At 33.8% G+C, this 27,891-nt stretch overlaps 1 protein-coding gene across 1 annotated transcript in view; it reads right to left on the minus strand.

Moving 5' to 3' along the window:
• The window catches only part of PTPRQ (protein tyrosine phosphatase receptor type Q), a gene marked incomplete at its 5' end in the record, with an annotated part of 199,117 nt that extends 178,595 nt beyond the window's left edge, over window positions 1–20,522 (minus strand). The window contains 8 exons of the mRNA XM_084878250.1: window positions 5,673–5,819; window positions 10,313–10,441; window positions 12,150–12,399; window positions 13,567–13,766; window positions 16,543–16,612; window positions 19,189–19,415; window positions 20,017–20,128; window positions 20,469–20,522. Of these exons, the coding sequence (XP_084734376.1) occupies window positions 5,673–5,819; window positions 10,313–10,441; window positions 12,150–12,399; window positions 13,567–13,766; window positions 16,543–16,612; window positions 19,189–19,415; window positions 20,017–20,128; window positions 20,469–20,522 (1,189 nt within the window). The remainder of the gene's footprint in view (window positions 1–5,672; window positions 5,820–10,312; window positions 10,442–12,149; window positions 12,400–13,566; window positions 13,767–16,542; window positions 16,613–19,188; window positions 19,416–20,016; window positions 20,129–20,468) is intronic.
• Between the last annotated feature and the right edge of the window lie 7,369 nt (window positions 20,523–27,891).

Here is a 27,891-nt window from a genome sequence, read left to right on the forward strand (position 1 = left end):
AAAGCACCAAATGCTTAAACAAGTTCTAGGTATAAAGTCACCAAAAGTGACATCGAGGAAACCTCCAGTGCAAAAGAGTAATGGATCAAGGACAAACTGCCCTGGGCTTTTGTCCACATTTTTCATATAGCTCAATGTGTGGTTACAAATGGCCAACTCACCCCTCCATCCCCAGTCTCCTTATCTATAAAACTGGTGTAATTATATCATTCCTATTACTATGTGAGATTTCTTTAAAGAACAAATGATTCAAGAGAATTTATAAAATGTTGGTTCAAGAAAGAAAAAAATATGTTAGAAAAATAATGTCCTTTATAATGAGGACGCGGTAACATATTGATCTTCCTAAGATGAGGTAGTTCACATTAGTAAAGATTTAGCAAATTTCACTTAGAAGAGACGCCTTAAAGCCCTGGGGATGGGAGGGAGGAGGGTATGATATAAATGGAAAATTACTCTGTTACCTTTTAAGATAACATAAATAAATTAAAAATTAATATCACAACTTCCATCAATATTATCCATAATTAGTTATTAGAATCATGCTTAAATTAATCATGAAAGAAACTGTATGGAGTTTTCATCCAGTAATAAAGAGTGTTTTTATCTATGACATAACCATTTAAAAAGCTCTCTAGATATTGTAATAATATAAATATTTCTAAACTTTTTTTTGATAGTTAATGGCTAGATGGATGAGTAAGTCATTCTGGCCCAAGAGCATATTATTTGATTACTGCAGACAAGATTCTAGTGTCCAGCAAGGGTAAAATCAAAACTGGGAGATAAATATAACATGGCTAAATGTCTGTAATTTGCGAATCCTTTGAATCTTCTAGCTAAAAACATTTTGGTAAATCTCTAAATAGAAGGATAACTCTTTAGATTGTTCCCCCACATCGTAAGATCTAATCTCAAGAGAAAGCTGTCCTTTGATGGATGGAGGAACAGTTCTAGGATCCCACAATCATTGATTCATTCATTCATCACCCAACCGAGTACTCATATAGTCACACTGTCTGAGCACCTGAAGACAGAGGGAGACATAAGATAGATAAAACATTTTGCACAGGTCACTTCTTGTATAGGTTTTATTTCATTAACAGATAGTGCCTTCAGAGCTTATGTTTCTATTACCATATTTACCAACATATTGTTTAAGGGTGGAGAAACATTCCAATGAACTGAGTAGTATGGAAACAATGCAGCCACTTAGTTAGCAATGCTCCCATTTCACCTTTCTTCCATATTGTAGATATGGCATCACTATGTAGATACACCCTTAGCCAGTATGGTATAACATATTCACAGAAGAGATAGGTCATTTTTCTATTTAGTAATTTGAACTCACGTAGTGGCATCTCAATTTAAGAAGCCAATTTAATGATTGCATTTATCAGAATAATCAGGCAGCTAAACCCTGCCTCCTAAAAATAAGTGAAATTTGATGTAACACATTAATGTAGTAGGATACCACAAACTACCCAGTACATGGTTTGGTATCTCTTAGCCAACTTAGAATAGTAGCAGGTAATTTCTTCATTTTCTAATTTAGAAGATGTTTTAATATAACTTAATAAGTATTGCCCCATGATACTAATGCCTAACATTATGATTCAAGTAAAAATTAAATGCTTCTATATTACCTTAAAAATGAACCCCAAACTCATATAAGAATGACTGCATACCCATCTTTCTTTTTTTTCTTATAAAAGAAGAAAAGGCTTAAGGGATAAAAGAAATGAAGTAGACAGCATTGTGTCTTATCTTCAGAAAGAGATTTGATCTGTTTTACCACAAATTCTTATAGGGAAACCAGAGAAATGTGGATCAGATCAAGCTCCTTTAACATTGATACCAAATTAACTAAAGAAAACCAAACACACAAGGCAATTAGTTATTGTATTGTCTGCAGGGACTATATAAAACTCAAGTCAATACATCTATAAATTTTGCTAATAAATGAGAAACAAAGAAAATTCGTTAAAATAATTTCTACCATTATGGAGCAAATTAAATTTCCATTAGAAATACATTGTGGGGGAAAACCTATTGAAAAATAGATGTCACTGGAAATCCTGAAAAACAAAGTTGACAGTCTGTCAGTGATTTCCCTACTAAAAATTTTATTACCATTTACAGAAAGTAGCAAGTTGAAATCGCTGAAAACAAAAATCTTCACTTCTACAGCTACTTATGGGGAAGTAAATATGGCATCTAATACTTTGCTTTATATGATGTTAAACACATTACAAATCATGTGTCACTAGTGATACAAAATTTATTAGGTGATACTGAAGCAACAAAGTTTACTTAAGATTTGTTTTTGTTGTTAATCCTTGCCTGAGGATAATTTTCCATTTGTCTGTTTGTTTGTTTTAGAGAGAATAGAGGGGAGGGAGAAGGAGAGAAAGAGAAACATTAATGTGAAAGAGATACATTGGTTTGTTGCCTTCCACATGCCTCCTGACCTGCAACCAAGATATGTGCCCTTGACCAGGAATCAAACCTGCAGAACAGACAGAGGTTCTAATCATTTAGCAACACAGGCCAGGGCACTTAAGGTTTTTTCAGCCCCATACAAATGATAAGAAAATGCTGTTGTCTATATTCAGGAGCACCGTCTCATTTTGCTGTCTCTTAGTTGGGTAACTTATGACTCATGATTTTGTAGCATTGGAGATTATTATGTTACCAATTTTTCCCCAAAATCATCTTTTTCATCCTTATGTAAAAATCTGTTTAATAAAATGTTAAGCAAATATAGGAGTCTTATGAAATATATAATATCACTACTATAACAGCATGACATTGATTTTTTAAAATATATTTTATTGATTTTTTTACAGAGTGGAAGGGAGACAGAAGCATCGATGAGAGAGAAATATCCATCAGCTGTCTCCTACACACCTTCTACTGGTGATGTGCTCACAACCAAGGTACATGCCCTTGACCATAATCTAACCTGGGACCTTTCAGTCCTTAGGCTGTCCTCTATCCACTGAGCCAAGCCCGTTAGGGCTGATTTTTCTTTGATAATCAATGTATACTAGAGACCATAATATTCTCAGTGTTAATGAAATTAGCCCCATTGCAATGTAATTGCAGATATTATTTTCTGTAAGGGTAAATTCAACATTTTCTATGAATATCTGGAGGTTTGTTAGAGCCCCAGTTGCTTTAAAAATTTGTCCTAATGAATAGACTGATAGGGAAGTCTTGGGATGATGGTGGGTGGGAAGTGATCAACTAGAGGACTAGCATGCATATTTACATAATCCATGGACACGGATGATAGGGTGCTGAAGGCTGGGGTAGGGAGCAGAAGGCAGGCTAGAAGGGATCAATTGGGGGGAGGGGAGAAAGGAAGGTATATGTAATACTTTCAACAAAAGATTTTTTTTAAAGTTTGTCCTAATGAATTTTTAAATAGACTATAACCTCCTTTTAAACAAGGAAAAGAAAATAGAGTAACCTTAATTAAGAAAATAAAATGAGTGACTTTAAAATCTATTCTCTGTTGTGTCAATAAATGAAAAAATCAACTAAAACTCAGAGATCGATTTTAATTGAAAGAATATAGTTCTTATGAGTTATTAGAATATTCTCATATAGCTTAAAGATTCCTATATTATAAGGTTTAATTAGTGGGACCATGATTCATTAGTGTTGTCACAAGTAGAAAGCTACATTCACTGCGTTAGACAGAGTATTCCTATGAAGCCCTTCCTAAGGTTGAACTATCCCCAAGAACTCCATGGAGGAAGGCTGGCATGCAGATGGTAAGAACCACGTCATTCCTGCCCTTACTGGAGTTCACCTGTTGTCAGTGTTCCCTCCTGAGATCCAAACGGATGTGGTCTATATGGTGAGTAGCCCAAGATGAAACTCAGGGTAAACTGCTTGTTACACAGGGCAAATAGAGTCATCTATTGAAAATAATTTGGTCTGAAAAACAACTCATATGAAACTTATTGAACAATGTCCCTAAAATTATACTTATTATTTTGTGAATAAAAATGCAGACATAAAAAGGGAAATTAATGTTTACATGATATTCAAAATAAAAAAACACACAGGATTGTATGTGGCAATATTTTCTATTTCTCTATTTTTTGTCAAATACTATAGGCCAAGAATGATGACAATAAAACAATCTTAAATTGGGGATTCAGAAGCACCAAAATTGGTTTGACTTGAAAGAAGACAAAAGTTTTTAATTTATTTAGCTGTATAACATAAGAAGAGAAATTAGCTTGGTTGAGAAAATGCTATTGCAATCAAACTCAAGTACTCTGGTGTGATGAGGGCCAAGGAGCTCTGGAGCGCTGCTGTGCTTGACAGCTATCCATAAATCTGTCCCGCTTTCTTGGAAATGCTTAAGAACAGTTTCTAGGTGGAGACCAGGAAAATTAAGGTCTAGTGGAGAAGGCATACAAAGCCAAAACTCTTCTAATAGAAACACGAAGGAAAAAATTTAATATAAAAAAAAAGAAAGAGAACATTTTGCTTATGTATATGCTTCTCTTTCTTAATCTGTGTATTGAAACCATATATGCATTAGCATTTTCATTTGAAAGGGATATAAAACATAATTTGTATATTCTTTAAATAAAATATCATCGTTTTACTGTTTTTTGAAGTACAAAATTCCCTAATTGTAAGATGTTGCTGCCCTCTAATGGTCAAATACTTGAATGGATATATTTCTGATGAATTCATGCCCAATCCTGTGTGTGTGTGTGTGTGTGTGTGTGTGTGTGGGGTGTATGCATGCCCATGTATGTTCACACATGAATGTATTTAATTTGTTACTATATCTTATCTTTCACAAAAAGAAAATATGTGAAACTTTTAAAGTGTTAATGTGATTGTGAAAAAAATTATTGTGTTCTTTTCAGTTATACAATTCCTAAATAGAAATAAAGACATTTAGCAAGTTTGGTGTAGGCCAAAAAAATGCTATAAAAGAGTATGGTAAAAATGTTTTAACACTACATTTCACCTAAAACTGTGATGTTTACGAGATACAGATAAAAGTGTTTTTTTAGGAGAAATATTGTTTTAATAATTTCAGTACATGCTTGTAAATTAGTATTATGTATGCACCCTCTAGGATTCATTACTTGCTTAAAATATCCTCTTCATTATAAACATATTTGTTATAGGTGTTGGAGATATAGATTCCTCTGAACATTAATCTGTGAAGAAATATATATTCTACATCAAATAATGTGAGTTAAACACTTTTAAATGTAGTTGTTTAAGATTTCTTTAGGTTTTGCCAATATTCACTGTGAACCTCTAGCAGGTCCGTTACTGCATGTAGTGTTTCATAACCTCTTATTATGAAGTAAGCTATGGGTTTAATGTTCTGAGTTATGTATGCTTGGAATGTACTAGGTAGTTACCTGATAAGGAAATAATATGAATTAAGTACATATGGGGTTTCCAAAAAATGTATACACACTTTAACAGTTGATAGATCAATTTTGAAAATTAAATGTATTTTAATAAAAACTGATTTTATAAGTATTCAAAGTGTGGGTGTACATTCCTTGGGAAACCCTATATAAGCCAAATAGCTTATAATATAATATTAAACCAATGCAATAAAATTCACAAGCAGAGCAAAAAACATCTCATTAATACACTAAAGGAGGTGTTCTTACCTTCTGGGGGAGTGAATATTGAAATATTTGATTTGGGTCCAATCCCTGCACTGGTTTCTGCAGCAACATATACATCATACATTGTAAATGGTGTCAGGTTAGTGAATGCAAACTTAAGGTCTTTTGTGCTGTTATCCCAAATCCGACCTGGAAAAAAAAGCAAAAAAATATAACTGTGGATTATTTTCTCATCAAACATGTGATCATTCTCACATATAAGGATATAGCCAAGAACAGCATTTAAAGTGCTAACTTGTGCATTGTTTTTTAATACAATTTATTTTTGTTGTTAATCCTCACCAGAGGACTTTTTTCCCATTGATTTTTTATTTATTTATTTTTTTAGAGTGGAAGAGAGGGAGGAAAGGGGGGTGAGAGGGAAGAGAGAAAGAGAGAGAAATATGATGTGAGAGAGACATAGCAATTGGTTGCCTCCCACATGTGCCTGAACTGTGGCCTGTATCATGTCCTAGACTGGGAATCAAACCCGTGACTTTTCCACTCATGGGCAGCACTCTAAGCACTGAGCATACTGGCCAGGGCACTATAACATTTAGATATATTTTAAGTATAGAGTTTAATAGTTCATTGATAGATATTGATTTAATTAAAATAACTAAAATAACTTGAAAATCATCCAGCATTTAAAATGACTTTTATTAAATTATGAAGTCCTGTTCAATTCCCATGTTTATTTTTTTATATATTTAAAGGAACACATTAGAACTACTAGATTTAATAAATGAATTTGACAACATAGCAGAATATAAAATTAATAAGAAATCTATGGCATATTTACACACCTATAATGAATTCTCAGAAAGGGAAAACAAACAACCCATTTACCATTGCAAAAAAAAAAAATAGATATTTAGGAATAAACTTAATCAAGAAGGTAAAAGACCTGTATTTGGAAAAAGAAATAGAGGAAGATATATGCAAGTGGAAGAATATATCATGTTCATGGATTGGTAGAATCAACATCATTAAAATGTCAATACTACACAAGGCAATCTACAGATTAAGTGCAATCCCTATTAAAATACCAACAGCATATTTCACAGAGCTAGAACAAATTCTCCAAAAATTTATATGGAATAAAAAAAGACTCTGAATAGTTTCAGCAATCTTGATAAAGCAAAACAAAGTTGGGAAAATCACAATACCAGATTTCATGTTGTACTGCAAAACAATTGTATTTAAAATAACCTGGTACTAGCACAAAAACAGGCAAATAGGCCAATGGAACAGAACAGAGAACCCAGAAATCAACCTTAGTCATTATGCTCATTTGAAAAAGGAGGCAAGAAGATACAATGGAGCCAAGACAGTCTCTCTTCTCTCTTCAATAAATGGTGTTGGAAAAGTTGGGCAGGTATATAAAAAGAAGAAAAGAAATTAGACTACCATACACAAAAATAAACTCAAAATGAATAAAAGACTTAAATGTAAGATGTGGAGCCATAAAAATCCTTGAAGAAATCATTTGCAGCAAAATCTCAGACATCTCTCATAGCAATATGTTTACTGACTCAGCTCCCAGGACAATGGTAGTTAATGAAAAAATAAGCAAATGGGACTAAATCAAAATAAAGAGCTTCTGCACTGAAAAAAAAAAAAAAATCCATCAATAAAATAACAAGAGTGCCCACTCCATGGGAGAACATATTTGCCAATGATACATCCAATAAAGGGTTAACCTACAAAACAGGGAACTTGTACAACTTAACAAAAGGAAGATAAATAACTCAATTTAAAAATGGGCAAAGGATCTCAATAGACACTTCTCCAAAATGGACATGCAGAAGGCCAAAAGGTATATGAAAAAGTGCTCAAAGTCACTGATCATCACAGACATGCAAATCAAAATGACAATGAGGTACCACCTGTAAGAATGGCTATCATTAACAAATCAACAAATGACAATTGTTGGCAAGGATTCAGAGAATAAGGAACCCTCGTGCACTGATGGTTGGAATGCAAACTGGTGCAGCCACTGGAAAACAGTATGGAGTTTCCTCAAAAAATTAAAAATGGAACTCCCATTTGACTTAGTGATCCCACTTCTAGGAATATATCCCAAGAACTCAGAAACACCCATCAGAAAGGATCTATGCACCCATATGTTCATAGCAGCACAATTTACAATAGCTAAGATTTGGAAATAACCTAAGTGCCCATCAGCAGATGAGTGGATTAAAAACTATGATACCTCTACACAATGGAATACTATGCAGCTATAAAAAAGAAGGAACTCCATTAAACCTAGATAACATTATGCTAAGCAAAATAAGCCAAGCAGAGAAAGTTAAGTATCACATGATCTCATTCATATGTGGAATCTAATGACCAACATAAACTGATAAACAAAAATAGACCCAGAAACATAGAAACATTGAACAGACTGTCAAATCTCAGAAGGAAGGCATAACCCAAGGACACAGACAGTGGGTGGTGAAGGCTTGGGAGTGAGAGAGGGCAATGGGAGGGAGGAAAGTGGGTATATGTAATATTTTCAACAATAAATATTTATTTTTAAAAATCAGTGATAACATTTTATATTCAAATTTAGTCAATTAAAATGCTAAATATTCTCATTTTCATCTATAGAAAATTTTATTTAGAAAACATTTCTAATTTAGCTTCTGAGAAAAATTCAAGTAGTCCAGCATCAAAATTCCTTAAATCCTGAACTTTTTCACTAAATAGTTCTTTCACCTTCTTGTTGTTGAAACCTGACTGTCCCCTCAAAGGGATACTTCTGTTCCCTTCAGCCTTCCCAGTAGTGGTATTTTTCCCCAGAGCCCTTAAAACATGGTTAGCCCTTCAGGTGTGGTAAGTGTTTTTTCTGTTCCTCATTACCCTGTCATAGGCCATTCTAGCTCCCTCCTTATAAAAGCCTACATTTTTAAACGTGATGTTATAATGGCATCCACTGGCCCTCATTGTTGTAGTGATCTTCTAAGACTATCAATTCCAATAATTACAGGCTGTTGTTGTTCCTTGTGATTAAACCCCTATCCAGTGGTCAGCAAACTCATTAGTCAACAGAGTGGCAAACTGCGGCTCACTGTCTAACCCTCCCATTCTTACTCTCATTCTGGATGGAGTACCTACTACTTCAATATCATTTTATTTAATGCTACCATCTTACTGTGGTGATTTCAATATTTAAAGAGATAATCTTTAAACTACCTTGAGTTCTTTTTAAATAATATAGTCTGCACTCTATCTCAGTCACTCTCTCATGATCATAACTTTGTTATCGCTATTACCAATAACTGCAAATCCTCCATAATCTGAATAATTCTTGCCTTTCTTATATCATTAAATTTTTGTTTCTTTCTTCATTGACATCAGACAACAGAGAAGAATTATTTGTTCTTTCTGTGGGGGAAACCCTGTTAGCTCTGCTTACCCCATCCCCATGCTCTGCTTCTTTCATTGCTTCACTTTGCAGCAAAACTCAAGAATTGTCTGTTACCTACTACACAATGTTCTCTCATTCTCTTGAATCCATCCCAATCAGTCATTTACCCCCACACTTTATTATAACTGTTCTTGCCAAGATTGTTAATGACTTCCATGCTGTTAAATGCATCTTACTTGATTTATCAGTTTTATAGATGAAAAAAATTACCTTGCCAATGTTTTGCAAATTAATTCCAAAAGGTATGTCTCTGTATTGTGTTTGTCTCTATGTTTCAGAAAGAAGAAAGGGTTGGGAGTTGAAGAAAGGACTACCATTTTTTTAAAAAACTGCAAGTATTTCATAATTTTAGGAGTACGTAGGAATGCAAATAAAGGTTACTCATATGATTCATGAGATTCATAAAAGTTTCACAATGAATAATTTGGAACTCCACTTTTTTCATTCTTCAAAATAAATAATAATATGTGAGTTTATGTTATTTCATTGTTATTTGAATTTAACTTCTCTTGTATAACCATAGAAACAATTTTAGATTTTATTTAATTAACTACCAATAATATAGTATCTGAACCCCTCAAAATATCTATGATGAATAGATGCCAAAGTTCTCCTTGTTCACAGAGATGGAGAACTTGACACCTCATAAAGTTGCTCATATTATTTTCAGAGAGCTCTAACTATTAGAAATGGAGTCTTTATTCTAAGCAGAAATCTGAGTTAATATAATCAAAGACTATTGTTCTTCATAAATATATTTGTAATCAGAATAACTCGAGGTCTTGTTCAAATATAAAGACATATAGGGCATCCCAAAAAATGTATACATTGAAAAATTATAAAGGCAGCGTTTATTAAAATATATTTCATTTTCAAAATTGAGTTATCAGTTGTTAAAGTATATATACATTTTTGGGGGGTGGGGAGTTCTCTGTATATCTCCTCTAACACTTTTCTTCTTGAGGAGTTATCTTTAGTTCAGCTCATCCTCAACAAATACGGAACATGGATAGTGTTCTGCCTTCTTTATATTTATTTATGGTTTTAAGAAAATTTTCAAAGAGCCATACCTTCCTTATTACTTCTCAATTATTTGCTTCAATTACAGGGTCTTTTTAAAAGGAGTCTGATACTTAAAAAAATGATACCAGTAACATATTTTATGTAATTCTTATTCTGAAAGGTAAACACAAAACCAATGAACACTTACCTGATGGCCCATATAATTCAACTCTATAACTAAATTTCCCTGTAACTGTCATTGGTGGATCACATGAAATTGAAAAGGACTTTCCTGTAATGTTGCCTGTTACACAGTTTTGTGGTGGTCCTTCAGGTACTAAGATAATCACAGAGGAAATGAATAAATAACAGAACAGTTATATATATTTAAAATTAAAAATTACCTGATTAAATATACATAATAAAATATAAAGTAAAAAATAAAATAAAATATCACAATAACAGCAAAGTGTTTTCTTAACTTAAGAAAAGGAAAAATGGAATAAATTGAATTTGAATAAGACATGCTGGATCATAAGATCAACTTATTTGCAACAATTACTAGTCTTATTTAATGCTGCATCTAAGTTTCATTTCTTTATAGTTCAGTGTAGAGTTACATGTCCTGAAATATGTATATGTACATATATATTGCATTCAACAGGCCTGTGTCTGACTTGATATACACTCAACTCCTGGTAGATACAAGTAAAAGCGTCAAGGAAATAACAACCTTCAGAATCTATTGGCAATGATCTTTACTTTTTGTATCAATATTTGTACTTGTTTCTGAGAGAATATTTATAGCCTATAATTAGAATATTCTAAGGTAACACTGTTAACATGTAAAATTAATAATGACAATTTGGTCTATTTTTCACAGATGTTTCTACATTTTACCCTTTCTTTAAATTAAAATAAAACATTTCAATTTTTTTTTCCAAAACAAATTTTGTGCCTACTAAATCTCACTTTGGGTGACCCTCATGAATTTGTTTTTATTGTAGAAGAAGAAGTAAGGATTATCAAAGAAGAAAATGCTGTGATTCAAAGATGGTTATTAAAATTAAAAACCCCTCAAACTTACATGTAATGAAATGATAAAAACTAACAGATATGTTACCAGAAAAGAAAATACTATGCTTTAGTGAAATTACTCTACCATCAATAATTTCCAGTAACTTCAAATACTACAAATCACAACTGAATATTTGATACTATATATTTAGTATGGAATTATGTCAGTATCTACATAAATTTACATATATATCCATACTACCATAATTAAATAGATATTTTCAGATCTAGAAATAGTGAATTTAGTGGTAATAATATCTAATTATACTCATTAAATCCTAACACCACTGCCATAAAAACATACTATTACAGTATCCTTTTTTCACATGAGGAAACTGCAGGGTAAATAGGATACTAATATGTATATTTTTAACTACTGTTTTTATTTAACACTGAAATGTTAATTGCATGATATTTATGCAGGTGATAGCTTTACATTTGGTGATAGCAATATCAGTGAGAGAAGGGTATAGGTGATTACAGAAGATGCAGAAGGGAAGGGATGATTATGAATAAGTGCTGAGATCACAGAATAAAAGCTGATCTTAGAATCATGGTCATTAGTTCAAGAATCCTTTCAAATATTTCTGCTTCTAGATGTTTATGTTATAAAAGAGAAGTGAAATTGAAGATTCTCCAAGTAAGATTTCTATTATCTGTCATTAGGAGGGGAAAGTATCGAAAAGGAAGGAATATTTTAACAAAAATCTGTATTTAAAAAAAATGAGCTGAAACTGGTTTGGCTCAGCGGTAGAGGGTCGGTCTGCGGACTGAAAGGTCCCAGATTTGATTCTCTCTCATCATCTCATGGACGTTTCTAGCTCTCTATCTCTCTCCCTCTCTGTAAAAAATCAATAATATATATATATATATATTTTTTTTTAAATGAAAGGCCTTTCTGTACGTAATTTAACCCCCCCCCCCCCACACACACACACACACACACACAAAATAAATAAAAACCATACCTGATTCTGGTGTTCTGACAATGGTACTATCAATATAACCTGCTTCCGTTGTAACAGCAGAAACTTCAAAAAGGTATGTTGTATAAGGTCTCAAATGCGTCACTACAAAACTGATGGGTTCTTTCCACACGGAGCTTATCTTACTCCGCGCCCACGTGTTCGAGGAGTATGTGGTCCGTGTTGGAGGCGTACCTCTACTGAGGGTTGGAGAAGGGCTGGTTGTACTCCATAAAAAAGATTCATTATTCTCCTAGTGAATAAAATAAATGTCAATGGGAAAATGTGTTGTCTCTTCACAGACATGAGAAATGTATTTCTTTTTCCTTTATAGTATAAATACTATTATTGCATTTGTGATATGTGTATGATCACAGAATTTGGTGGAAATAATATAAGATTTTAACAAATTAGCCTATATACATTATGGAAAAAATCTGCTAGATTATACCCTAGAATTATACCCATTTGTGCCTACAGTTTTAGAGCATAATATACATATTGAATTCTTTATACCTTAATCCTTCTTGTGAGTAGGATTTCAAGTGGCTTAAAATAAAGGTAAAACTATAACAAAATCATTAGTAAGAATTTTTGAAATTCATGCTAAAAGTACAAGAGCCAAAGAGCTGAAATTTTTCCCTGTTTGTGAAATTTCAAATATGTTTCTTTCTTACTGTTACTATAATTTTTTCTCATAAGCGCTCAAAAGATAAAGCATGTGTTGTGTATCTGAGTGCATGTTCGTGTGTGTGTGTGTGTGTGTGTGTGTGTATGTGTGTGTGTGTTTGTAAATATTAGAATATATCCAAATTCCACAAAGAAGATTTTGAAACTTGTAAAAAATCGAGCATTTAAAACAAAATTTTGTTTGGCTGCTTCTCCATCAATATTCTCACAAAGATTAATAAGATTATTTTTAGAAGAGCATTATTACAGTACTTCTAGGGATTTCCCATTGGTGACTAGAATAATAACAAATTTTTCACCAAATATATGCACAACAAAAATCACAAACTTAACCTTGACAATGCCCATCCTCTCACTTCCTATCACATCTTGTTACTAGTGATAGCCTATACTTTCTTACTTCAGAGCTTTATAAAGTATCTTTCACACAAAATGTGTCTCTCAGACAATCTCCATTTATCCTTTCCCCAAGGCCTATCACAAATGCTAGTCCTGTCAGGAGTCTTTCCTGAGCTCCCTAAGTAATTCTGACATTTTACTCTTGAATTCTCAAACCCTTCTCTTATTCTACTTTGAATACAGCCAACTGTGTGTAACATGATACTATGACCGAATACTATAAGTAATCAAATCGCTGTACTTTGGCAAAATATATAGTATCCAGATGCAGGAAACTTCAAGATATACATTTAAAGTTCTTGAGACATAGAAAGTGTTCCATAGTACTTACATTGCATTCTGGCAATTTCCCGGTCAAAATGTCCTCTACTCTGATGGAGACATCTTTCACCACTATCCCACTTCTTGCATGTTTGACACTAATCTTGAAACTGGTAATTTTGCCATTTGGTTGACGGGGTAAGTACCAAATCAGGTTTACTGCTGAATAGTTGAAGGCCTCCACCGTCAGATTTACCACTTTTCCTGGAGCTGGGGAAGTGAGAGGGATTACAGGGGAAGTAAAAATAATGTTATAAAACTTAGAATGCCAGTTATATAATTTTAGGATATTACACTTCCCATGTTATATGAAACTAAATATGTAATACATGGGGAAGGGGGGATCTACATGCATGAGAGGTTTTGAAATATATTTAAATAACTTCTGCCTAAAATAAAGAACTAGAAATTAGGCCCATAATGCTGTGTTTAAGGGGTAGATAAGTTTAACTTCAAGACTATTTGATCAACACATCTATAATAATAAAAAGGTAATATGCTAAGTAGACCAGACATCTTCCTGGAGATTGTTCCTGACAAAGCCAGGGTCGGAGGGAAGCCAGCCCAGGTCCCGGGTGCCTGTGGGCGGCTGGAGGAGGGAAGCCCAGGTCCCAGGTGCCGGAGGGAAGCCTTGCGGGCAGCCAGGGGAGGGAAAGCCTACTCTTGTAGGAATTTTAGTGCATCGGGCCTCTAGTCTAATGATAAACTACTTCAAATATATCTAAAAAATTCAATTATTAGTTCTTTGTGAATATACAAAAAATAACTAAAATGTGAATCTCTCCTCAAAACCTTTTGGAATTATATAGATTCCCTAGGTAATGAAGAAATGGAAAATTAAAACAAATATCCACCAATTACCCCAAAAAGCATTTCTAGAGTGTTTAATATCTAGTGTCTAACATAAAGTGGATAACACCCAATTGGTTGTGATTGTTACATTTTGAGTTTCACACACCCTCAAAATTAATTTTCATCAGAATTCATGGTACTTTGGTTTCAATTATTCATAATCTGCAATAATAATAATCTATATATATTATTTTAATCGGAATGAGACAAACATAAGTGCAGAATGAAAGAAAATTATGCCTATTAATTTCAAGAAAAATTATACAAAACTGACAAAGTAGAGTAAGTAATCAAGATCCTTCAGAATATTGAACAAACATGACAAGTCACTATTGAAAGAAATAAAAACAAAATAAGGCATTTGGGGTAAAATATTATAAGTGATACAAGTTGCCTAGTATTAAGATACGAAATAACAGAATTTAAGTGCATGTTGTAGAAAAGAATGACAAAATATGATTTATAAATGAAAACCACATAAATTATAAAATAAAATAAAAAAGTTTGGCCTTGGGAGAGGGGCTATATATAAATGATATGATAAATGGTACAAACTAAGAAACTTATGGACAGCTACAATGAGATACCATCTCAGACCTGTCAGAATACTATCATCAACAACAAATCACCAAATGACAAGTGCTGGCAAGGATGCAGGAAAAAAAAGGAACCCCCGTGCATTACTGGTGGGAATGCAGACTGGTGTAGCCACTGTGGAGAACAGTATGGAGTTTTCTCAAAAAAACTAAAAATGGAACTCCCATTTGACCCAGTGATCCCAATTCTAGGAATATATACCAAGAAACTACAAACATTAATCAGGAGGGATAAATGCACCCTTATGTTCATAGCAGCACAATTTAGCATAGCTAAGATTTGGAAACAACCTAAGTGCCCATCAGCAGATGAGTGGATTAAAAAACTGTGGTAAATCTGCACAATGGCATACTACACTGAAGGAAAAAATAAGGAATTCTTACCATTTGCAACAGCATGGGTGGAAATGGAGAGCATTATGCTAAGCAAAGTAGGCCAGTTGGAGAAAGATAAAGATCACATGCTCTCAATCATTTGTGGAATATAATGAACAACATAAACTGATAAACAAAAAAAGATCCAGAGACAGGGAAGCATAGATCAGACTGTCAAACCTCAGAGGGAAGGTAGGGGAGGGTGGGGGTAAGGAGAAAAGATCAACCAAAGGACTTCTATGCATGAATATAAGCTTAACCAATGGACACAGACAACAGGAGGGTGAGGGCATGCATGGGGGTGGGGAGAGACAAAGGCGGGATAAGGACACATATGTAATAACTTAATCAATAAAGAAAAATTTAATAAAAGAAAAATAGTTTGAAGGCTTGAGGTAGAGGGTATGGGCAGGCTAAAAAAGGTCAATAGGGGAGAAAAGGGTATATATATATATATATATATATATATATATATATATATATATAAAATACTTTTGACAATAAAGATTTTAAATTAATAAATAAATAAATAAGATTTTTCCTCACTGCCACTAGAACAATAGAGGTATCTTTAAATTGGTTTGGTAATGACACATGTTATGGATAATATTATAACGTTAAAATCCATATTACTAAAAATTTAACGTCATATAAATGCATATGATGATGTTAACTGGAACATGCAGGATATAAATGTGCATAAATAGCACAAGCCTACATTTATTATATGCAGTTATATAGAAATATATATATATATATATATATATATATATATATATATCGAGAGAGAGAGAGAGAAAGAGAGAGAGAGAGAGAGAGAGAGAGAGAGAGAGAGAGAAAGAGAGAGAGAGAGAGAGAGAGAGAGAGAGAGAGAGAGAGAGACCAGCCAGAAATGTACCAAAATGAGAATAGGATACTTTGTAAAACAGGACAATGAATAATTTTCACTTCATGCTTTTTATTTTATTTTTTTAGTTTTTTAAGATAACATTTGCTTTTATAATCGGAAAGGACAATATATACTTTAATGAATAAATTATCTAAGAAGGCTCTAAAATAATTAAATGGTCATGCTATTGAATATTTTATTCATTTTAGCAACAAATTAAGTAACAAAAACTCATAACTAAGTTAAAGTAGAAAAAATGCTTTAGGAAAATTACCGCTTTCTGCAGTTTGGAAGAGAAATGGGTCACTAAACACTCCAATGCCAGCACTGTTTTCAGCAGCCACCTAGAGGAGATCAAAATAATTATGTTCAAAAGTTTTCCTCTCTAATTAAACAGAACCTGAAATAATAAAACTTTGACTTGTCTTATTATTTGGCAAATGATAAAGACCCTTTTCCTCTCCTCCTTACAATATACCCAAAATGTAAGGCATATACAGAGTTGTCCATATTTCCATTTCCCCTAAGGATGTATTTGCAGCATAGTTTGATTCAACAGATTTCTCATATTCTTAATGGAAAAATTAATAATCAAGTTTTATAGCCTAAGCTAACAATTACCATTTAAAGTGCAACTTCTATGTACAAGGAAATCTTTAACTTTATAAATCTCATTTTAGCCACATAATCAAACATGAGGCATTATTGTCAACAATTTATAGGTGAGAAAACTAGTTGAGAGAGATCAGATAATTTGCCTGAAGTCATACAGGAATAAGTAGCAGAACCAAAATCCAGCTAAAATTTGCCTTATTTTTAAAGTTCAACCTCTTTCCACTGTAGTGACTCTATGCAAGATCTACAATTATTTCTGTAACAAATACAAAACCATAGCTATGGAATCTGGTTTTAGAGTTTACAATTTGATCAGGCAAATAAACACTCAGGAAAACACTTTTTAAAATAAGCAGATCTTTGCTCTAACTGGTTTGGCTCAGTGGATAGAGTGTCAGCCTGCAGACTGAAAAGTCCCAGCTTAGATTCCGGTCAAGGCCATGTACCTTGGTTGCGGGCACATCCCCAGTAGTGGGTGAGCAGGAGGCAGCCTATTGATGTTTCTCTCATTGATGTTTCTAACTCTCTATACATCTCCCTTCCTCTCTGTAAAAAAGCAATAAAATATATTTTAAAAAAAATAAGCACATCTAATTAATCATTTACACTAAGGATTCTAGAATTTAAGAGAAGAAAAAGTTCTTTTTGAGTTGGATAACTAGTCAAATAGAATAGGCAGAAAAAGTGTCATTAAAAGAGAGCAAGACTCAAGGTCTTCAAATACCACACCAGAGTCAGACAACCTTGTTTTCAATTGCACCCCTACCAATTCCCAGATAAGTAGATTTGGTCAATTAACTTAACTGTTCTAAGTTACATTTCCCTTTACTTCAATATGGCAATGATAATGTATCTATATCCTAAGATTGTTCTGAGGACTAAATGAAATAGCACATGTGATATACTTAACAGGATTTTTCCATTATCATATAGATTTTATACCTACATTTTGAAGATATCAAATGTAACATGCCAAATACCTTTTGGGATTCTGCATTGGCTAACATTTATCACCACAGTGTAAAGGACTCAACAATGATTTATAAAATGTGGAATAAAAAGAATAAGAGAATTCAAAGGAATAAAAATTTAAACTCCATAAAAATAAATCTAAGCATAGCTAAGTTGGCTAAGTAGCTTCTCATATCACATTAAAATATAAACTTTACTTATCACATTCAACAGGATATTTCTCATAAAATAATCTGAAAATAAATTAGCCCGTTAATAGAAAATATCTGTAGTATGTCATTTTCAGATGTCAGGTAGGAAATGCTTTCCCATTGTTTAACCCACATTTCTGCACTAAAATTGTTGTCAACATTTTTTATTTTTGACCTTTTTATCAGTAAAAGGTTGTTTTTACTTTTCTCATTTGTGAGATCCCCAATTTTGGTATATGCTCTCCAGTTCTTGTTATTATTATTATTATTATTATTATTTCACAAATAGGCATAATTCCAGTAGGAAAAACCCTCCAGGCAAACCTCTCCATCATTTCTAACCATTTAGAAGGTCATCCCAGTTATGTCTGTTCACATATTTATACAGATCTAACAGATTTTTTTCCTCAACATTTAATTACCTACAATGATCAAAGAATATTCTGATGTTATGCTGAAAGTATAGAAGGACAAGAAAACATCTGTACCCTTTACCACCTCCCTAGAAATATCACAGATAGCTCTTAATTGTAAACATTTTCGTATGGCCTAACTAATTTAGGGTAGTTTTTCATAGGTTACTCTTTATTTTATTTTCAAATAAGATGTTAAATTTTGCATATTAAATGTTGTAAATGATTAAACATTTTTATTAGCACAAATACACAGTAAATTATCAGGAAATATTGGTGGATGAAGCTTATTTGAATTCCTGGTTCTTTGGAAAACTGGCTTATTAGTTACTTCCATTCCATTATCCAAATTTTCAATAACAGACATGCAAATTCAACAGGATTCAGAGAAAAAAATAACAAAGCTAACTTTGATTTTAATTAAAAAGTAGAACATTTTCACTTATAAACCCTAAGTTATTTAATTTAAACTTGATTTATTCTTTGAAAAAGTCACTAAGCCAATGCTTTTATAAATAAATCAATCACATAAATGCACATAAAAATGAAAGAAGATTATAACATTTGTTTGTTTTAAAAGCCCTGATGGGCACTGAGGTCATGATTCAAATGGTCATTCCTCAGGCACTTCTGTGCTGCTGTAAAGGCTTGACCAGATGGGAAAAGCTCCTTCACCTTTAAAATAGAGGCAATGTTTTAATACTAAGTTATTGTTAAAAAAATTATTACCTTGATTTCATATGTTGTTCCAGGATTAAGGTTAGTAAGAAGTACTTCCAGACTGTCTGGCTTTGCTCTAACTTGTGTATATGCTGCTTGCATCCATGGACAAACTTCCTTATACTTCACAACATAAGAGGTAATCCTTCCATTTGGATTGGGGGGTGTATTCCAAGATAGAAGAATCCCAGCAGAACCCACTCTTTCTCCTGCCAGGAAGACTGGAGGCCCTGGTTCTATTAAAACAAAACCATGTTAAATTATTGTATGTCCACAATCATAGGTAAGGAAAGTATTTGCAAATGTACACTTGTGAAGACAAATGGTCTCTTACATGTAAATGTATCCTCCCTAGAACCAAGAGAAAAATAAAAAGATTAAGTGGTTTGGGAAATACCAAAAACATTCTTTTATAAGAATGTAAAAAAAAAATGGAATGCTACTAAATACTACATGCCAGATATACTTTTGATGCCAGATTATTTTCAAAAGAAGCTTACTTGTGCCAGTCTTACACACAGAACTGAGAAAACAAGAAATAGTCTTACAAGCTGAATAATTCTTTCTTAGCAAGGACAGTGAGCTTATTTTCAGGCTCTCCATTATTCAAATATTACAGTCTCTGATCTATTTCATGAACAGGTATAGAATAGTTACCTTTAGTCTTTGAAAGAAAAGGACACGAAAGAACCGGTAAGATGAAAGTTCTAAACAGACCACTTTCTTAAGTTTGCTTTAATTACCAAACTGCTTCCGTGCATATAATGTCCATATTGCTAATAAAAGTGTTTCCATCCAATAGATTTATACTGGCTCCAAATAAAAGCACATACTCACTCGTTACATTTGTTGTCACTGTTCTGCTAACAGGTGAGCTGTATGTTGTAGCAGAAATTGAAGAGATAGTTACATCGTACCTAGTGCCGGGAACAGCGTTGGAAACATCAACCTAGAACACCAAAAGCAAACAATGGCAATAAAACTCTTCCTGGAAAGCAAGAAAGCTAAAATAATGAGTCTATCACAGTCAGAAAAAAATAAAGCAACTTGGCTGTATAACTCTGCACTGTTTAAAATATCACAAGTTTCACAGTATTATAAAATACAAGTGTGCTCTATCACACAACTATTCACACAAACAAAAACACTTACAAAACACACGGCATTATAGAACACCAAATCTGCATTTCCACCTACGCTAGTTCATTGTCACGAGAAACAACTAATTAAGAGTCACAAATCCATAGCCCATGGCTCAGCCCTCGTTTTGATGAGTGTGTACGAAATACCTGTGTCTCTGAAGTTCCAACAAAAACTAAAAAAAATAGGATGAGAATATCCATCGCTATTACATTTTTCAGGCAGTGGAATCACATTGATGGCTCTGGAGAGAACTGTTGCCTGCATTAATGATTTACAGGCAGATCCTCCTGGCAAGTACACAATTCATGAGCCTGGATTACTCAATAGCTCTGCCCTCTCTTTGTTAAACTATTCATGAAGCCTTGGATGGCTGGCTGCAGGTTCAGGGTAGTCTTTAAAAAACGGGGGGTGGGGAGGGTTAAGGACGTTGCTAGGGTAACAGTCCAGGGATGCTGAAACTTACACCCCTCAATCCGGCAACAGTGTTTCTGTCTCCAACCTGTGCTTCTTTTGAAAACACTGAATGAGTTTCATACGGAACTTTCCTATGAGAACCAAATATAAGTACAAGTGGGCCCGGCAAGTTTGACGATGAAAACTATACCTGATACTCTCCGCCTCCCAGATCTCTGGTGGCAGCAAAGCCTCGGTCAGGAACCAGATCCACACGAAACCCCTCCACGCGGCCCGAGGCCAGGCTCCAGCGCAGAGAGAAGGAATGTGCGGAGATGTTGAAAGCTTCCAGTTTCTCCGGCTTTTCCGGCTCTGATATTGAGAAATTAAGAGTTTTCAAATGGTTATTCACTGACAACTTCAAAGAAAAAAAGAAAAAAAAAGAAAGAAAATCAATAAGCTAAGGGTCAAGTTTCAAACTAACCACATTGTTAGAAAGCGTGCAGTCCTTTACATTATGTCTAGCCATAGGAAGGTGCTGGGCATGCATATCATGCCTTTAACAAGAACTAATTTTTAAGTAGAATGATCAGAAATTGCATATCGACTTAGGTTATCTGTCTCTGGGATTTTTATTTATTTTATTTACTAAAATCTGTTGGTGGACCAGATTGTTTTTTAAAGCTTGGCTGTAATAGAAAAATTGAATCATTTTTATAGCAAAGTAAGTACAAACTATCCAATTATCTGGATATTTACCAAATAGAAGACAATTGGGCGGGGAAATGTATAACCAAAAACTGGCAAATTTTTTAAAGGTTACAAATTCTGATGTTTAGTTAGATGTTTCTTTTTAAAGGAAAGCTAAGTTTTCCGAGGGGAGAGGAAATATGATAGTGTTTAACCTGGTCTAACTGTCCTAGCTATTTCAACCATAATTTTCTATCTTTGTTTCCTCTGTTTTCAAAATTTTTCTTAATGCTGCCTGTACCTCCTTGAAGGGAGTTTGGGACATTAAGTTCTGCGGATTGGTTGCCAATGACTTATTTCCGTTTTACCTTTAGTGCAAATTTCAGACAAACAATATAGGGGAGGGAGAGAATTTATGAAGACAAGTGTGTGAAAAACATACCAAATACACACCCAATTTAACACTGTTTCCAGAAGAAAGGAGTCTGGGATTAATAATTGAATTCTACTTACCATTTTAAAGCCCTCCCCCCTCCAAGATCATTTGAATGAATATAATTTTTAAATGTACTTTTCCTAACAAATAATGGCACATTGCATAAAACAGAAATCTTAACATAACAAGTCAGCTTCTCTTTTGGGGGAGGTGGGGGGGAGATACTTTTAGAATTATTTTTTATTCCCTTTGGAAGTTCCTTTAATGCTTATAATGCTTCCCTAGTACCTGAAACTGATATCAATTAATTAACTTGCACCACGGCATTTTCAAAGATACATTCTCCCGGCATCTCCAAATTGCCCAAAGTAAGAGCACTACTCTTTAGAAATATTGCAGTCCTGGCCTGTGTGGCTCCGTTGGTTGGAGTGTCATCCCTTGTACCAAAAGGTGGTAGGTTTGATTCTGGGTCAGGGCACATACTTGGGTATTGGGTTTGATCCCTATTAAGGCATGAGCTGGAAGCAATGGATCTCTCTCTCTCTCTCTCTCTCTCTCTCTCTCTCTCTCTCTCTCTCTCATCAATTAAAAAAAAATAGAATTATTATAAGCCCAAGGTAAAAGATCAGGGAAATGCCCAGTTTGTGATGGGTATAATTCCTTTGTTGTTCATAACTGCTGGCATTTTCCCTGGATCATTGCGCACACAGACCTGTGTCCTTGGTATTCTTTTAGTCAGCTCACATTAAAATAGACAAAAGGTCTAACATGACAAAAAGCCAATTAACTACTACCACACTGACTGATTTATTTGAGGGCTAATACTGTTGCTTCAAGGGTCCTGGAAAATAGCTAATATCCATGAAGTCTTAGGTAAGAATCTAGAAAAAGACCTCAGCAATCTGATTTGGTGTTTTGGTGTTTTGGAAGAAAAAGGACGATAGGAGAAGTGGAGGTCTGCTTACTGAGATAGTGGTGAGATAGGATGTAGTTTCCTAGACTGAGGTTTAAGATTACACACTGAAGAACTCTTGGCTAAGGATGAAGCATGTCTCACCAAGAGGAGGAAGAATATATTTGTCTGGAAGTTTGCCAATCTGATCAGGACGGAAGGTCTGAAAACATCAAGACAATTTGGTAAAGACCTTTCAAAGCAGAGTGGATAGAAGCCTGGGAAATGGACAGAATGTAGAATAACTGAGAAAAGGCAGCCTGCATTTCTGGGATCACATATGAAAGAGAAACATTCTGATGAACATGCAGGCCAAAAAAAAAAAAAATTTAGAATTTTTCCCCCCTAAATACAATGAAAATTCATTTAAGCATTTTAAGCAGGAAAGCAATTTGATTTGGTGGTGGGTTTTTTTTGTTGTTGTTGTTATTTTGTTCTTAATTTTAAACCATTACTCTGGAATGGTGTGACTTGGAGAAAGGTAAAAATAGCCGTGAGAAGCAAGTTGGTGGGATATTGTTAAGTCTGGGCAAAGAGAAGAGAGGCCTGCCCTCATAAAAGGTAGTGAAGGCAGAGCAATGCTAAGTCACATGGAAGACTGCAGTTCTTTGCGTATGAGCTGGAAGAATCAGTTAATTGAAAGTAGACCCCAGAATAAACACATGATTTGCACTCCATGGAATTTAATCTCTCAAAAGGTAAAAAAAATATGAAACAAAAAATATTATTCTTAACCTAATTGTTGTTACTAAACAATAAAAACTAGAGTGGGTATGTTTGGAGTATTAAGAGAACAACAACAAAAAAATCACAATATGTTCAATTTAATTTGGGCTAGCAAAAGGAATTCTAGGCTTTTGGGATATTTTTTGTAGACTATAGTCTCCCAAAAGTTCATCTTCAGAACCTTAAGTCCTTAGAACTTAATAGATGTTCTGTGATCAAAACACTTTGTCAAACAATTTCTATTTTCTGTTAGTTTTCTTTATTGCCGGATATCTCTGAGCCTTAAGTATGCTTAAATATATCTTTTATAATACTCTAAAGCAGTACTGTCCAATAAAAATATAATGTGAGTCCTGGCCAGTGTAGCTCAGTTGGTTGGGTGTCATTCATGCATCAAATGATGCAGGTTATATTCCTGGTCAAGGCACATGCCTTGGTTGCAGGCTCAACCCCCAGCAGGGGGCATGCATGAAGTAGCCCATTGATGTTTCACTATCACATCAATGTTTCTCTCTCTTTTCCTCTCTCTTTCTCTCTCTCTAAAGAACAAAAAACGAAACAAAAACAAACAAACAAACAATATATATGTATATATATATATATATATATATATATATATATATATATATATATTTGTTGTTGTTTGTTTGTATATGGTGTCAGTCACACTAAAAAAGTAAGGAGAAACATGTAAAACTAATTTTAACAATGTATGTTATTTAAACCAATTTATCAAAAGTATCATTTCACATGTTATCAATATAAAACCATTAATAAGATGGTTGATTTTTTTCAAACTGTCTTTGAAATCCCATGTGTCTTTCACACTTACAGCACATCTGAATTTGGACTAGCCCAATATCAAGGCTCAGTAGTCACATGTTGCTAATAATCACATATTAGTGCACTCTAACAACGCTTCTCCCAACTTTCCCCTTGGCATTTCAGTAAATTTACCTAAGCTGCATTTTGAGAAGCTGAGAAAAAAACAGAAATACCCCTTGATCAATATCTATAAGGGAAATAGCTCAAAAGAGTTGGGAGAACCCCAAAAACAAAATGTGATACAAACTATCATATATTAACCTTTGAGAAAGAAAGTAAAAATAGATTTGAAATGGAAGAAAACTGCACACCCAGAGCTCCTCAGTATTTTCTGACTCCCAAAAGAATACATACAAAGTGAGGCCAAAATGTTACATATCCCAGAATATTCACAAAACAGTTGTACAAACCTATCAAAACAGCATCAAGAAAGCAAAACCCTATAAAGCACAGTTTTTTAAAAAGAGAACATAAAGACTACAAAGTGTCATTGCATTATTGCTTTTATTACCTCCCATGTACCAAAACTGTAATGATAAGCTATCACATTTACTAGTAAGCCTTGCCATAATTCAATTATATGCTGGGCATAATAAATACTATGTTCCATGGGATACTCATGCATTGGATACAAAAAATAAGAACTCTTACCAAGTTTTATATATACTATGCACTGTGCTAAGAACTTTCACACATTGTTTAATGTCAGTCATAACAATTCACAAATAGATGCAATTATTATTGCCATTTTTTAAATGAGAAAATTGACACTAGTTTAGGTAACTTCTCCAAGGCTTCAAAGCTAACAAGTGAATGGTAGAGCAGGATTTAGACACAGGAGCAATAGCTTCAGAACTTAAGCTTAATTAAGACTGTGAACCTTAAAATGGAGATTAAACTTGATTATCAAGGTAGGCCCAATGTAAGCCCACAGACCATTTAAAGAGGAAGAGAAGGCCTTGGCCAGTGTGACTCTGCTGGTTGGCCAATGTTCCATGAACCAAAAGGTTGAGGGTTCAATTCCCAGTTAGGGGACATGCCTGGGTTGCAGGCTCAGTTCCCAGTGGGGTCCGTGCAGGAGGCAGCTGATCAATGATTCTCATCATTGATGTTTCTATCTATATCTCTCTCCTTCTCCCTTCCTCTCTGATATATATATATATATATATATATATATAAATTCCTTTTCCTTTTGAAGATACTATAAGGCTTAAAGAACTTTCTCCACCCATGCTATAGAGCTAGTCTGTCCTTTTTCTGTACAACCACATTGTTTGAACATACTCCCATTACTTCACCTATTAATTTTATTTAAACTATGTGTTTTCTTTCTTCTATTCTTTTTATTAAAAAAATTACATGATCTTTTTTTAAAATATATTTTTATTGATTTTTTTTAATAGAGGGGAAGGGAGAGGGATAGAAAGCCAGAAATATCAATAAGAAACATCGATCAGCTGCCTCCTGCACAACCCCATTGGGGATGTGCCCGCAAACAATGTACATGCCCCTGACTGGAATCGAACCCAGGACCCCTCAGTCTGCAGGCTGACGCTCTATCCACTGAGCCAAACCGGTTTCAGCTTGCTTCTATCCTTTACTACTCTCTGCACATCCTAAGACTGTGGTGTTTTGTTTTGTTTTGTTTTGTTTTGTTTTGTTTTGTTTTTTATGTGTAAAGCACATAATAGGACATCAAAGACAACGTTTTTAGGAGAATGGGTGATCCCCAAATCAGCATCTAATTTCACTAGCTGTACCTCTAATTTAATGTGAAACTAAGTATAATATAATATTGGATGCATTTACTGGGTACTGACTATGTAGCAGATATTGTTTTATTCAACTTACATTTCACATTTATTATCTCAAAAATCCTCAGAATATTCCAGCAAAATGAGTATTTTTACCTTCTTAAATATTCTGTGGGCTGAAAGTTATCAAATTAAAAAAAAATACATTGACATTTTATCTTGAACAATACAATATGCAATATAAGTGTGAACTTTAAAAATAACAAAAAAGAATGTGTATACCTGCAACAATGCTGATAAATGTTCCAGATCCTTCAACATTGCCTCTTACTCTGTGTACTGTGATGTTATATATTCCACCAGGAGTCAGATCTGTAACTGTGTACTCAGTCATCCTTCCCCAAACGAGATATTCTTTTGCAAAAGTTCTGTTTGATATATAAATCTTGTAATGAGTGAAGTTGGTCTCCGTTGGATTCCACATTAAATTTGCAGAAGAAGTATTCACAGCTTTTAACATTAAGCCACATATCTTAGATGGTTCTATTGAAAAGGTAAATCACATGTAAATAAAACTACATATATAATGATATAGCAAACGTGAGTAAGATAATTTAAACACTTATGTAATAATCCTTAGATTTATTCATGTACTAGTATGATGTCCTACATGTTCAGCTATGCAAATAGAGAAATAGAACATTATATATAAGTATATGTTTTTATTTAAGTGCCATATTAACATCCTCCCTTGTTCCCAACTAGTTTCCTTAACCAATCATAAATCACTTCCAATAGTCATTCTTATAATCTTGTGTCTCCTGAATGCTCTTTTTTTTTTTAGCTACCACCTAGCAGTTAACTAGTGTTAAATGAAGATGAAACAGAACAAATAAGTTAGAAAAGCAATGAGGACCAGAAGTGAGGGCATTTTCAAATGTGACTTGGTTATATCAGTTTTTTTAGTAGTTCTGTATCACTGCATTTCAATCCACTCATCAATGGAATTCATGTTGTTTCTTGCAATATTGGCCTCCAAAGGAGAGGATCCTACAGGCCTCACAATCTTTCACAAGAATGTTAACGTTATACTACAGTATAATGAATACTATAACCCCTCCCAACCCTAAAACATTATGAGACAGATTCACAATTGATTTACAAACTTTGGGGAAAAGAAGATAGAGTTTTCTGTTTATCAAAATGCTACCTCAGAAGAAAATAAATTGTGTTTATATTATTGTGTGTGTGTGTATATATATATATATATATATATATATGCACATGTGTCCCATATATGTGGCATGCATGATATATACACACACACACACACACACACACACACACACACATGTTAACTTCAGATTTTAAAAACCTCTATGTAGTTCCCAATACATTTATATATACAACATTTTTAATTCATATATTTTTGAAAGTTCTCTTAATATTTTTAAAAATATATTTTATTGATTTTTTACAGAGAGGAAGGGAAAGGAACAGAGAGTTGGAAACATTGATGAGTGAGAAACATCAATCAGCTGCCTCCTGCACACCCCCTACTGGGATGTGCCCACAACCAAGTTACATGCCCTTGACGGGAATCGAACCCAGAACCTTTCAGTCCACAGGCCAATGCTCTGTCCACTGAGCCAAACCGGTTAGGGTCTCTTAACATTTTTTATCATCAGGCTTTTATTATTCATTTATTAACAGGCTTTATGTTTTAAAATAGCTTTATTTATCCTGAGCCAAAAAACTTTCAATTTATTAAAATTATAAAACAAAGATTTCAC

The sequence above is a fragment of the Pipistrellus hanaki genome (genome assembly GCF_964339955.1).
Source record: "Pipistrellus hanaki genome assembly, chromosome: 3".
Lineage (NCBI taxonomy): Eukaryota > Metazoa > Chordata > Mammalia > Chiroptera > Vespertilionidae > Pipistrellus > Pipistrellus hanaki.